Source organism: Fistularia commersonii, chromosome 1 (genome assembly GCF_037954325.1).
Source record: "Fistularia commersonii isolate RoL2024-O1a breed Wild chromosome 1, RoL_Fcom_v1.0, whole genome shotgun sequence".
NCBI classification, from domain to species: domain Eukaryota; kingdom Metazoa; phylum Chordata; class Actinopteri; order Syngnathiformes; family Fistulariidae; genus Fistularia; species Fistularia commersonii.
This window is the reverse complement of record NC_141284.1, coordinates 20,741,638-20,755,852: the sequence shown is the minus strand read 5'-3', so window position 1 is coordinate 20,755,852 and position 14,215 is coordinate 20,741,638. Positions and strand designations below refer to the sequence as shown.

At 43.9% G+C, this 14,215-nt stretch overlaps 1 protein-coding gene across 2 annotated transcripts; it reads left to right on the top strand.

The window, feature by feature from the left end:
• The first annotated feature begins 2,019 nt into the window (after window positions 1–2,019).
• Window positions 2,020–12,249, top strand: LOC147237780 (gamma-aminobutyric acid receptor subunit rho-1-like). Of its 2 annotated transcripts, none has more exons than XM_086154023.1 (10): window positions 2,020–2,420; window positions 6,841–6,891; window positions 6,979–7,085; window positions 7,932–7,999; window positions 8,077–8,300; window positions 8,826–8,908; window positions 8,997–9,137; window positions 9,638–9,725; window positions 10,468–10,664; window positions 11,094–12,249. In XM_086154023.1, the coding sequence occupies exons 1-10, from the start codon at window positions 2,314–2,316 to the stop codon at window positions 11,249–11,251; spliced, it is 1,224 nt and encodes a 407-aa protein (XP_086010149.1). In that variant the 5' UTR covers window positions 2,020–2,313; the 3' UTR covers window positions 11,252–12,249. The 2 variants fall into 2 exon arrangements, with proteins under 2 accessions (XP_086010149.1, XP_086010141.1); XM_086154015.1 differs by having other exon boundaries at window positions 9,573–9,725.
• Window positions 12,250–14,215: the final 1,966 nt, after the last annotated feature.

Genomic DNA, 14,215 nt, shown 5'->3' with positions numbered 1-14,215 from the left:
TCTCGGAAGAGACTGGCGTAGTTGACTCAGACGTGATTTGAGCCGCTGCCAGACTTCATGTTGTTTTCTCCTGTTGCATGCAAGGTATTTCCAAATATAAAAACAACAACAACAGTAATAATAATAGAAATAATAATATAATATTAATAATATTAATAAACAACTGTTCCATTCACACATCGCCCAGATCAGGAGACCTGACATTTAAGAAAGGCTTTTTGAAAACGTGACAAAGGGTAACGACTTGTCAATGTATTTGCTAATTAATTCAAAAGATGACAACTAATCAGTTGATCCCACGTTGCAGATGTCCTGAAGGTTTGAGCTTTTGTATCTAAAAAAAAGATAGAAAAGAGATCAGGCTGGCATTACATTTTACAACAATGTGTGTATCTTCTATTACATCTCATTTTGAAGGACATTTTTTTTTTCGACATTTGCTCATCATAGTCAGCCATTGACATCCCATAATCTATTGTTGCACCGCAGTTTCACTCATCTAAAGGAGTCTTGGCTCTTTAACTGATGTCTTTAGGATAAAGCTCCCAATTATATATGATGAAATTACTTTGTGCACATACAATGAGGCTTTGCATTTGCATGTATTTCCTGCATTACCGTATGACTGTCTTTCCACAACCCAGTCTTTTCCTGATGCTTCTGTACATCACTGTTACTGTATGTATATATATATATATATATATATATATATATATATATATATATATCAAACAGTGATCCACCTCCATGTGTGCATCACTGCCAAGATTTGTCTTCATCATAGTCGCCAGTGTCAGTGACTAAGTACTAAATATGGTTACTTTACGACTGTAGTGGGGTCAAACATTAAGATGTGCAGGTTTTCAGCTCATAGACTGGATCCATTTGCGATCCATTTAAAAAAAAAAAAAAAAAAAAAAATATATATATATATATATATATATATATGTGTGTGTGTTGTGTATTGTGTAATGTGACGTTCAGTAATGTTGCTTCATCCATGTTTCTGCCTTCCACCATCTGATTTATTTGTCGTGATTTGTCATAACTGGGCGTGAGTTTTCACCTTCTGCGGCACGGCTCTAACAAATATGTGTCTTGTAGAAAAAGTGGTGAACCAGCAGTCCTGCTTTACTGCGCATTAGCAATGCTTTCACTTTGCATGGTGTTGGGGATAAGGTATGTGCATTAGATTTTCATGTAGGCCACAAATTCAAGACTTCTTGAATCCAATGGTATTGCGAATAGACAGAAAAAGATGTCTCTAAACTTATTAGCATGACGCAAGGACATCTGTCTGGAGCTCCCCTGTGGTGCTTCCTAAATCTAAGAATGTCCACAGCCACCTGAAACAAAAACAATGCCTGACATTACTTACACCAATTTGCAGATTGACGTCCATGGAGCTAACCCAAATTCATGATCTTATAATCCAACTGTCAGTCTGTTAAAAAAGGTGGGGTGAGGGGTTGACGTCAAAGCAGAGACTATTTTGTTTGGTTTATGCTGGTAAAGGCATGTCTTGATGGCAAAAACACAGTTGGAGTCTCTAGCGTTCCACCAAATCAACAAGTATCCTTGGCCATTCCTGCATGTTCTTCAAGGAGGCTTATAGGTGATCAGACGTTTCACCCGCTGAAACCCTTTTTTTGACAAATTTTTGTTCTTAGCAAGAGGAAAGATCCCCTTTTTTTAACATCGGTCACCACTGGCTGCCAACATGCTCATAACAATTACCTGAGCAACAGACAATGCGTTCATGCCAGCGTTAAAAATCTCACGTGCAGTTTCAGGAGAGGGATTCCATATTTGGCTAAACTGGCCACGGACGCAAATTCTTCCGATGAAGCCGCCCTCCTTCCCCTCTCCCTCCCTCAGCCACAGCGAGTCTGTGTCTCTAAACTGTTGACCTTACAAATGAGCATGCTGCATCACTGTAGGAGTTGGTGTTTCTGGGCGGCGCAAAGTGGAGTAGAGCACATCAGAGTGCAGCGCAGGAGATCTGAGCACAGCTGAGCACAGAGAGGCAGGCACGTCCGCCGCTGGAGGGATCAAATCTGTACCATCTGACGCTCAAGGATTTATGGGTTTAGTCAAAATTGCTTTTCCCACTGCGGAGATTAAGCACCGTAGGATGTTTTCCACTCGGGCCATTGAGTAGAACCAGTGTAGCGACCGCTGCTGTTTTTCCTCACGTTTGTCGGCTCCCATGCAGGAGAGAGGAATGTCCGGGGAGGACGGTGCGCTCCGAGCCCGTGAGGGGGGTAGTTTCTGACTGGCTGGCAGAGGACCGTCCTTTGGGGAGAGTAAACCATGCAGGTGGATGGTGTTCTCGTGGTCTTCTGTGTCTGCCTCGCAGGTGCGGCCGGGAGGATTCCTCAATCACGGGGTCACAAACTGGAGCCCTACAAGCAAAGCAGGTAGAATTCTATCTTCATTCCTTTGGACTGACGACTAAATGTATCACCAGCCGGAGTGGGGTTGTTACGCGTCTTTGTCTTGCAAGTTTTACATGGCTCTCAAGGGGGCAGGTGGGGATTTCTGCCAGTTTACATGATGTTATCCAGTGTTCCTTGTGTCACCTGTCGACCTCCCTCCCTCCGCTCCCCTCCCCTTGGAAAATAGACTTACTCAGACAGCAGAGTGGAGAGCAGAGAGAGGGAGACCTAAATCCCCCACATCTATTTATGTACTACTGGCGAATTCTGTGTTCTTTTGCCCCACGACCGCTGCAGGCCAGTTAATGAGTGTTTCTCCTGCTGGCAGCGCTCAGGAGTCAAAGTCCCATCCATTTGATTATTTAGGCTAATTGCTGCCTTGTTAATACGGCATTAGATTAAATGTTTGAGTCCAGACTGAACCAGATCTGGAATTCATTAAAACATCACTGTTTCTTCTCCTTCTTTTTTTTTCCTTTCTTGATTGATTGAATCGTCATCGGCATTAGGATGGAAGACAGAGGGGGAATTAAAAGGTCAAACGTATCTCTGGCTCAGGGAGCAATATGTGAAGCAACTTGGCCGAATGACGGGGGAATTTGAGATTTGATTAAGTTTGTTTTAAGTTTGATTAAGATCTCATTAAATGATGATTTGGTCGATCTGTGTTTGGGGGCTTAAAGGGCAACAAACGCTTCTGAATTTGATATTCAAGGGTTTCAATCTGTGCAAGCTGGGGCTGCAAGAAACAGCTCTTTTCATTTCTGATCAGTTGTTTGATCAGCAGCGATAAGAGTAGGGAATGCTGAATGCTTATAAATCTGGGCTGTCTGTGTGAATAGGTGCGAGTTTTGGTTTTCACCACATAATTCCTTTCTACCTGTATTTATTTGACTAAAAAGTGAACACGGGCAGCAGTTTTTGCGGATTTGACTGAGTCTTGCTGCATCTAAGTCATCTAGCATACAGGGTGTCAGGGCGACGGCTAATTCTGCTTCGACGCTCAGATGAGTCTTATTATTATCAAATCTTATTCACTGCAGAATTCTATCTGTGGAAGTTGTTCAGCCCCATGTGCATCGTGATGGGCGAATGGTTTACTCCTGCCTCACACACTTGTATTGGTTCCCCACAGAAACTGTTTTAATTCATTATTTTCCTCTTAATATTGTATTATGAGCAGGAGATTTGAGCCTGCATGCTGGCCAATCTGACCATCACCTTAGATGTAGAAAAAAAACTGCTGTAAATTTATGTATAAAAAAAGAGAAAATGAAATAAAATAAAATAAATATGTATATGTATTTATATATATATATTTGATAAATAAACGCACACACACACACACACAGCTGTCATGGACATGCATAATGCTTTGTTAATGTTCCAAATATTAACAGTTTGCAAAGCAGAAGTGGTAAGATGCTAATTTTGGCTAGTTATATAGGCAGGGTGGTGGTGAGGCGTTAATAGCACCGTCACTTGCAGCTGTTATAATATTTGCACAGCAGCAGGTTATTGACATAGGATGGATGAAGTTTGGCCAAATAGACAAACTTGACTTTGGGATAAACCGAGGTATGTTGTACTACCTAAGAAGACGAGCCTCCACCTGTATCAGCGAGTCCTTCTGCTCATGTGTGTGTAAGCTGGGCGTCCAGACTTGGCTGCGGCTTTGACTCTGCGTGTTCACGCTTTCGGCTCCAGCCGCGTAAATGCACTTTTGCAAAAACAGTACATTAGCAAACTGTGATAAGAAGCTCCGTCATTGTGCAGAAATAGAATCCTGTGCGCTCCTATCTACTACGGTAATAGATTATGTTAATGACACTGACTCTTATCAATTAATTGACTCAGTTGCTCTGACATGTCCAAAGATGACCGTAAAATACACACCAGTGGAAATCACACAGCGAGTATCGGGTTGTTTTTTTTTTTTTTTGTGACATAAAGTGCACATGTCTTTGGAGCACGTACTCGGCACACAGCCGTGTGAGAAAACCGATTAATTTCGGGCGAATACGATAAGATTTTGCACAGACGCCTTGCTGTTTCATCAGCGCTGAATGATACATCGACAGACCCGGTTGCAGCATTATCTCCCCCCCTACTTATCTCGATGTGGTATCACCTTCTATGACTTACTTGCTGTTATTTACAGATCAGAAGCAACAACCAGGATGTTAAGCATAACAAGTGGCAGTTCTGAATGTCATTTTTATTATTTTTACTGGAGGACACAGGCGTCAAAGCTGTGTGCCGCCTTTTAAACCAAAACAATCTGCCATGAAATTACAGTCATCCAGAGCGATCATCTCGGCCTTAAGGTGATTAAGACGATCATTAAGTGTAAGAGGAGCACAATCGTAATCGTCCGCGGAAAATCTGCACAAGAGAGGAAGCACTCCAAAGCCGCGCTGTAATCTCGTGCCCGTTGTCATGTTGTCAATTCTGCGCGGCACTTTTTTTCCCCAACCCCTTCAAACTGGTCGGTATTCCTGTCACATCATCTCCCATCTGCTGACCTGCGCCATGAGACCATGAATCTAATTTGAATCTCTCATTCCCCCACTTCAAGGGGAAAAATCTTATATATGCAGATGTACAATTTCCCCGCTCCTCCGTTCCGAGGGTGAAATCGGGGAAGCAGATAGATGCTGCTGGTGTGGGCCGTGGGAGTTTTCACCACTTTGAATTTTTCCCAATTCTCTGCCTCAGGGATAAGCAGAGAAGAGGATTTGGGTGGAACCACGGACTTCCACACAAGAACACATGCTTGAAGAAGCCTTTTTTTTTTCTCTTGCTAAGTCATAAAATAACTCGCAAACGGTACCAAAGTGTTGCACGTGTGGGCATGAGCGGCTTCGGAACGACCTCTGAGCGAACGTGACCCCTGATCCACGTCCTGCAGCGGCGCACGTATGCTCGGGCTGCAACCGGGAGAAAGAAGCTGCAGCGGCCGTGCAGAGTTGAGTGCAGTCTGTGCAGTGCAGGCGACCGGGCAGAGAGGGGATTGGAGAGGCATTTCTGCCAAGAGGATTAGGAACCAGCTGCTAGATGGACGCAGATGGATAGCGCCCATCGCCCGTCACAACGCAGCACCCAGCTATTTCATCTCGTGTTTTTGTTTCATTTTTTCTTTCTTCCTCAGTGGTGTTTTCTCAAGGCATGTCTATGGTTGTCACAGGGATTTGGCTCTTTCTATCACAGCATGCTCTTCCCTATTAATCCAGTTTAAGGTTTTTGGAATTCATCTTGTAGCTTCTCTCTCTCTCTCTCTCTCTCTCTCTCACTCTACTTGGGGTCTTAAAGCGCTCTCTAAAAGATGAACACACACACACGGGAAGCCATCTTGACACCAGGAAAGACCTTCCTTTCTATAAACTGTATGTCACTCAAAAGTGTGCTCTTTTTTTATGTTATAATTAAATCCACCACTCTGACAGTCGAGTTTTAGAGTCATCGATTTTTGTCGACCTGCCTGAATGAAATAGAAATGAGCTCCTCTGCCTCACAGCAAGAAGTTTCCTTGGTTGAATTCTCACAGGAGGCCTTTCTCTGTGAAGTGACCGTGATCTCCTGGTGTCTGTGGATTCCTCCCACAGTCCAAAAACATGCAGGAGGTTCAATGGAGAAATTGTCCAGAGTGCAGGATGAACACTTAATGAAATAGTAAAATATATGGCTCAGAACTTTAAGAATATAGGAAGTAGATTCATTCTGATGAACTAGTTGAAGCTGTAGCAGATGGAGCGAGTCGTGTGTCTGTTTGCATTTTTTTTTTTTTTTTAAATTATGCTTTAATAATCCCTTGCGGGAAAATCGTTCTCTCCATTTAACCCATCATGTATGAATCATGAGCAGTTGGCATGCCATCAAGCAGCGCCAGGGGAGCAGTTAGGGGTTCAGTATCTTGCTCAACGACATTTCGATGCAAGGAAGAGGCGGAAATCGAAATGGGAATGTTTGGTTCCAAGGACGATCATTCTACCCCGTGCACCACGCCGCTCGTAGGGGGTGATGAACCGATGAAGAAGGATCAGATGTGTCAGATGTGACAGAAACAGATGTGTTTAGAGTTTTCTTTTGGTTGTAGTTTACAGCCGGAAACAATATGTCAGTGAATGGCAGATTATTAAAAAACACTAGAATCCCATAGTGACTTTTTTTATCTTGATGAAAGCCTGAAGAGATTGTTGCATGTAATTAAGCAACAAATCCCAAAGTACGTGGTTTAAAACCTGCTTTAGTAATTGTGTCTTCTCTGATAAACATACGCTAAATAATACTTCTGCAGGAGAAATACAAACCCTTGGATATCACATGGAGGTGTTGCATTTTCAAATATATGTTACACAGAAGATTGTGGTTTGTAAAACCTAGTCCCTGTGTTGACCGGCAGGTTGCGAAGAGAAGCTAGAAGCGATGGTAGCGCGGGTCACAAAACCGGGAGGTGAGTTGGAAATCTGTGAATTTGACATTATTCATGTCTTGCTGGTGTGACTGGTCGTAACCCCCACCTGTTTTTTTGGGCTCGCAGCCCGATCTACAAGCGAAGCCCAGACATGACCAAATCTCCCATGACCAAGTCTGAGCAGCTCCTGAGGATAGATGACCACGACTTCACCATGAGGCCTGCATTTGGAGGTCAGAGAACGTTTCATATGGAGGAGGGGTCTTATCAGTTCTGGGTGAAACCACACATTGGACTGAGCTCTTGGAACCCATAGTGTCACTCTTTACTGCAGGGATTTGACGGCAGCGTTTTAGACTAAAGATAATGCACATAGGCTTTTGTTTTCACTGGACGATTCGACGTAATCATATGAATATACACACACACACACATATATATATATATATATATATATATATATGCATGTATATATTTGTGTAAATAATTACAAACCTGACAGCTTAGCTTCACACAAAACCTGCCGTTGAGGCTCCCCTGATGAAAGGAAAAGTGTATTGTTTTTATCAGACCACGATAATCTGCCACTAAAAAAACACAGCAAGTGACTCCCTCCCCACCCCCCATCCCTGAATCCCCTCCCCAGGCTGATTTTTAAACATCAAGTGCACCTCAGCTGAAAGAGGAAATGAGAGCTGGATTACATCCAGCTCAGCAGCAACTTTGATCCATTATTGTGACCTAATTGTATTTGTGTAGCGCTGGAGGATGATGATGTGGAGTAGCGGCGGCTGAAATAGGTCAAAAGTAGAATTCTAGCCAGACCGACGCGGCTGCGGCACAAGTTGTTCTAAATGTATCCCAGGGGTGGTTTGTTATAGCGAGTCACGGGCTGTACATCACAACACTGAGAAAGCGGTAGAATCGATTTATTTGTGTTTACCTGTGTGTGTTCCTGTCATTTTTTTCATGTGGACAATTTTCAATTCGTGTTAGCCATGAGTTTGCTTGGTGGCTGCCGTCACAGATATCCGTGTCTGCACTTGCAGATTTGATGTTACGCGTCCGTTTCATTCCAGGTCCTCCCATTCCGGTAGGCGTAGATGTCCAGGTGGAAAGTTTGGACACCATATCGGAAGTGGACATGGTGCGTGCATCATAACCAACTTGCCAAGTCGAAGTTTAAATGTGATATAAGTTTGTTGGTTTTCTTTCATCGGATAGGACTTTACCATGACGCTCTACCTGCGCCACTACTGGAAGGACGAGCGGCTGTCGTTCCCCAGCACCAACAACCAGAGCATGACCTTTGACAGCAGGCTGGTGAAGAAGATCTGGGTCCCCGACATGTTCTTCGTCCACTCCAAGCGCTCCTTCATCCACGACACCACCACCGACAACGTCATGCTGAGGGTTTATCCTGACGGCAACGTCCTCTACAGTCTCAGGTCAGACTTTCTGTGTAATCAGTAACTTCTATAAAGCAACTGTTGCTTCCACGCTGTGGTTAGAGAGACATTTTTTCCCAAAAGTTCAATACAACCCTTATAATGCTGCTGGTAAAAAAGTGGGTAGGGAGGATGGTGTCCAGTAGAACCTGGAGTTTCCAGAGCTGTTTATTATTATTTATTGTTACTGGTCATGCTCAATGGTTTGTAACACTGGATGTATATTTAAAGCCAGAAATAGAAATGTGTAAACAACATGTGTGTCAAACTGATGCCCGCTGCAGATGCACTCAGGGCAGAGGAGCATTTTTGCATTTTGACATTTTCATATCAGCTGTCAAATAACAGTAGATGTCAACACTATTGATCAATCCATGAAATATATCAATAGTTTGAGCTCCTCATGAAGTCTGAGGGCAAAACTGAGTGGAACCCGAGTCCTCAACTTGTCAAATCGAAAAAAGGGCAGCTTTTCTACAAAATGCTAATTCCATTCAAGGATTTCTCTGCCCTTTTGACCCTCAGGGTCACGGTCACTGCCATGTGCAACATGGACCTCAGCCGCTTCCCTCTGGACACCCAGACCTGCTCGCTGGAGATCGAGAGCTGTGAGTGGATGAATGAAATGAAAAAACATACTTAGCATGTCAAGTGCACAATCTGTCCTGATCCGCTTTGTGGCACGTTTCTCCGCAGACGCCTACACCGACGACGACCTCATGCTGTACTGGAAGAAAGGCAACGAGTCTCTGAACACCGACGACAGGATCTCCCTCTCCCAGTTCCTCATCCAGAAATTTCACACGACGACGAAGCTGGCGTTCTACAGCAGCACAGGTAATCCTCACCTCAGACATCTGCGATGGAAAACGGTCACGTCGGGCGATTATGCAAATCCCACGAGTTTGCGTCTCGAGATAAGTGAATCTTGTGGCAAATGAAGAGCCTCTCCCGATTTGAGGGATTGAAGATTGCCGGTTTCCAATCTTTTCCTCTCACATAAAACTCCTTTAAGAGTCGCACGGAGAAGAATACGAGTTTAATTTGCCCGCTGAAACAAAATGCATCGACTCTTGCCAAACACTTGCACAGCTCCACAAGGGCCCCACGGCTGTTTTCCATATCCCTGTGTCACTTTCCAACAAGCTAATGCATCAAAGGATTTTGGCTACTATCTCTCTTCGCCAGAATGGCTGCAAAGCTCTTCTTCAAGTGTTTGCACTTTGTATCAACAGCTCGCACATGACTGTGTTTGATGCCTCTTCTTTCCAGGCTGGTACAATCGATTGTACATCCACTTCACCCTGCGGCGCCACATCTTCTTTTTCCTGCTGCAGACATACTTCCCCGCCACTCTGATGGTCATGTTGTCCTGGGTCTCTTTCTGGATCGACCGCCGCGCCGTCCCCGCCAGGGTCCCCCTAGGTAGGGTCGGGCGCCCCATCTGCCGAATGATGATTCTCGGGGCGAATTTACGGGATGAACTATGAGGTTCAGGCTAGTTCAGAGGTCTCTTGTGGCTTCCGTCAACGTGTCTGGATACTTGATTATGTAGATTATAAAAGTCATCCAGAGCAGAGAGTCGCTGATATCTACTTTTCTGCTCAATGACGACGGCACAGCTCACAAAATGAAACTATTGAGACATCATTTTCCAGTTTTAGCAACATTGATATCAGAAAAATAAAATTCTTTTAACCCTAGCATAGCACTGGATGATATGAATAAAAAAAAGAAACTGGCAAGAAATTAGATAACTGTAACTGAAATGATGTAGTCTTGCATTCGGAACATGTTATTAAATGTACAATATGGTATTAGTTATTATATCCCACATATATGTGCAATAGATATGAATTACTATATACTGACGTATTGTCTACTTGAAACAAACTTTCAAACAGATAATTCTGTGCATGAAGAACCAACTTTAGGCAGCAGTGGCAATAACAAAGAAATTATTTCTTATTCTTATTTGTCTTTCATTGTTTGCTCTTTAGCTGTTTCGTGATTTTTGCGAATCTGCCTCCAACCATTGCTAGGAGGTAGCGTGAAATCAAATCATGATGTGAGCCATAAAGAGGTTTTGTGTGTGTGTGTGTGTGTGTGTGTGTGTGTGTGTGTGTGTGTGTGTGTGTGTGTGTGTGTGTGTCCCACCCCCCCGTAGGCATCACCACGGTGCTGACCATGTCCACCATCATCACAGGGGTCAATGCCTCCATGCCCCGGGTGTCCTACATCAAGGCTGTGGACATCTACCTCTGGGTCAGTTTTGTCTTTGTCTTCCTGTCGGTGATAGAGTACGCAGCGGTCAACTACCTCTCCACGGTGCAGGAGAGGAAAGAGAGGAAGCTGAGGGAGAGGGTAAGAGCTGATTAACTGTCATTAAATTCATTTTGTTGCATTAATGTAACAGGTAAATTAATAGCCATGGGTAAATCGACATGTTCACATACGAGATTATATCCGACAAGTAGCACCGTGAGTAAATTAATGCGTGCGAAAGATCGTCCTATTTTGTGTCACTTTAAGCTTGTCCTGGGGCAGCGGAGAATTATTTCTGGGAACGTTTGCTATTTGTATACTTCCTCCGCCAAATGCTGCGGCATATGGAGCCAAATTTCCCCCTCGCACCCCTGAGGAACTTCTCCAGCAGAAACACGTATCTATAAGCCAAAGTTATTTAAAGGCCCTTGAGTGTAAAGAAACAAACAAACTCATCGGTTTGGATGTTGGACGTTCTCGGTGGCGTGAACTTCCAGACACTCCAGCGTGTTCTCTTTCACCGTGCAGCTGCCATGTACCTGCGGCATTGGCAACCCGGAGGAGATGATGATCGACCCCCAGATCACCGGCTACGGGTCTATGGATGCCAACACAACAGGGAATTATGGGATACCGGAGAATGGCGGCCGCCAAGACCGAATGTTGGCTCAGGTGGCGCTGAATGATCCGCAGATCACGGGCCAGGTGAAGCCGTCCAGAGGCTACGTGAACATTTGGATTGACACCCACGCCATAGACAAGTATTCTCGGGTCGTCTTTCCTGGAGCATATATCCTCTTCAACATCATCTACTGGTCCATCTATTCGTAACGCCTGTGAGAGCCAACCTCCGCGGCGCTGCGCTAAACCTGACTCGTATTCAGGGAGCAGAAAAAGGATATAGCACTTAATGGTTTTTTTTTTTTTTACCAGATTCAGAGGAAAAACATTCGCGGGTCCACGCCACGCGGGGAACTACTGCCTTCTCGACCAAGCCACTTAAAACTCTTGACTTGCTCTGGTTTTCTTTGCTCAGTCAAATGTATGTGGTGTCATGTTGTGATTTAAATGACGCGGTGGGAGCGGTGCTCGGGCCGCCACCTTCCACCCGCATCGTGACTGGACAAGAACCACAAACTATAACCCTGTAGTTGAATTCAGCTACATAATCGCATTTTTTTCAAAATAAAAGCCTCTTTGACTCTGCCATCTGCAGCCACTTCACCTCCCGCCTGCATCTGAATGGCCAACTGGGGGACTTGACAACCATCTTTGCAGCACGTTAGTACGACTCTGTATTTGTTATATTTTCTCGTGACCTCTGTACCAATGCAATTACTTTGCCGTCAAGCTATTGCAGTGCATTCTTGTGGGTTTACGAGTTGATAAACGGGCAATTTTGGCAATTGCTATTGCAAATGTGAAACTATGTTTTGTAATCCCAACCACTGGTTATTGTACAACTTATTAAAATGACCTTATTTCATCTTTTTTTTAATTCAACGGAAGCAACAAGCTTCAAGGCTCACTGCGACCTTCAGGACTTGGATTTATCACATTTTTCAGCTTTAAAAGAAATTACTCAGAGCAGTGTCTTGTGGTCGAGAAGTAAATGTGGCCAGAAAAGAATGAATCTGACTGGCACATGTGACATATTGAATAAATGGTTTTTTTTTTTTGTCAACGTGAACAGTTATTTGAGCAAAGCTTGGTCACAAAACAACAATACATTTTGAATGTCCAGCGGGAGCGTTTCGCTGACGATTGTTTCATTTTCTTCTTAGTTTTCAGCCGGGATGTAAATGTGAATAGTTTTTCCTGTCTTCCGAGGCAGGACACGCAGGAAATAAGGGCAATTTCCACTTTAAATGCGATTTTTATTAACAAAACTATTTTGACCATCATCTTATCACCAGTAACACCACCAGGTCTTCATTCCTTGCACCTCCCTGCCCCGCTCCACCGCACAGATATTCATCTGCTCCATCATCGCCTCCAGACTTGACCGCGATCACAGCATCCTCTCTAGCCTTTCCTTCCGCAATCTCAAAAACTACAATCTGGCTGGTCGCTCACCTCCTCGTCCCCCCCACCTCAGTGACCTTCTCCACCGCCATTCCAACCTTGTAAGCCTCCATCAGCAGAGCTGAGCACAGAACCTCGGGGGAATGAGTCTTTGCTGCCACTGTTCCCCACCCACCCTTCCCAAATCCACCAGCTCTGACCATTTTCTACTACAGTTTATTTTAATCTCTATTATATTATAAAACATCTCTGAGTGGCCCAAAAAAATAGAAATCTAATGTCAGACTATCATGATTATTATCATCTGTAATTTAAAATGTTTAAAATGAGTATTTTTACCAATACAGTTCTTCCTTTCCCACTCATTTACCTTGCAGGTTTGTTACCTTGGTGATACCGGTTTTTATAGTTTCTCATTAATGTAGCTATTTTGTCATCACTTTTTGCTGGAAGAAAAAGCGATCGACAAGTTAAAATTCCATCCATTCATTCATTCTTTCCGTCATTATCTACACTCATCCTGCTGTCAAGGTCGCATCAATATTCACATATCATTGAGACATTCACCCCATCACTCACATGCTATGTAGATATACAACCGTTTACGCTCTCATTCTCAATGTAGCATCTCCAATGAACCTCCTAAATATTTTAGACTGCGGGAGGAACCCAGAGATGCGGAAGAAACCCACGCAGAGAATAACAATGACTTTTTTGAAGACGATTTTTTTAAGTAACGTTTCTAAAAATGCTTTCCTCTTTATGTATACTTGTAACATGGTTGTATTTGCAGGTTCAACACACACGACCAAGAACAAATTCACTCAGAACCAAAGTAAGAGGAGAACGTGGAAAAAAAACAGTTGAGGGCTAGCGGGTCAGCGCTTGATGCCCCTGAACACCTTTGTGATCTGTGAGTGAAACCTCACGCCGCCTTCACCTCCTTTCCTCTGGCTGGCGTTGGAAAGGTGGAAGTCTTCTTTCACTTGCAGCAGCAGATGCAGGCAGCAGACCAGGTCCACAGCTGTCATCGCCAGAGCCTTGGCAACCCACTGGGCGTACAAATGGGCCTGCTCTGCTCCTGGCTAAGTTCAGGGTGCAGAGGAGGACAAACATTGGGAAAGCAGAAGCTAAACAAGAAATGTGAAAGGAGATGTTGGCCGGAAAGGGTCCGCTCATTGTGCGATTCCTTTTTTTTTTTTTTTTTTTGTATATCGTACCCGCTGCTTGGGTGAACTCCTCAGTGCGATTGGAGGCACTGGTGCCAATGCTGAAGAAAGGATGGATTCCGAATGACAGGTTGCGGATATCTGTTGAAGCTTCCAGATGATTCCTTGTCAAAACAGTAAAACTACAGATTTGCTTGTCATGCGTCTCGTTTGTTTTTCGCAGAGGCGGCGAAGAGAAAGCTTTTACTACAGAAGTGGTCCAGCTGCTCTTGAGACTGAATGCATCACATTGCATTGCATCAGGTAGGATGTTGGGCACGTGATCTCTACCTAAATGATTTAAGAGGTTCAAATGAAAAATGGATGTCACGATGAATGAGGTAAATGACAAAGCACTTAAAACTAATTTACAGGGATATATTCACTTTTGATTTGTTGACCTCCATCGTCAGCATA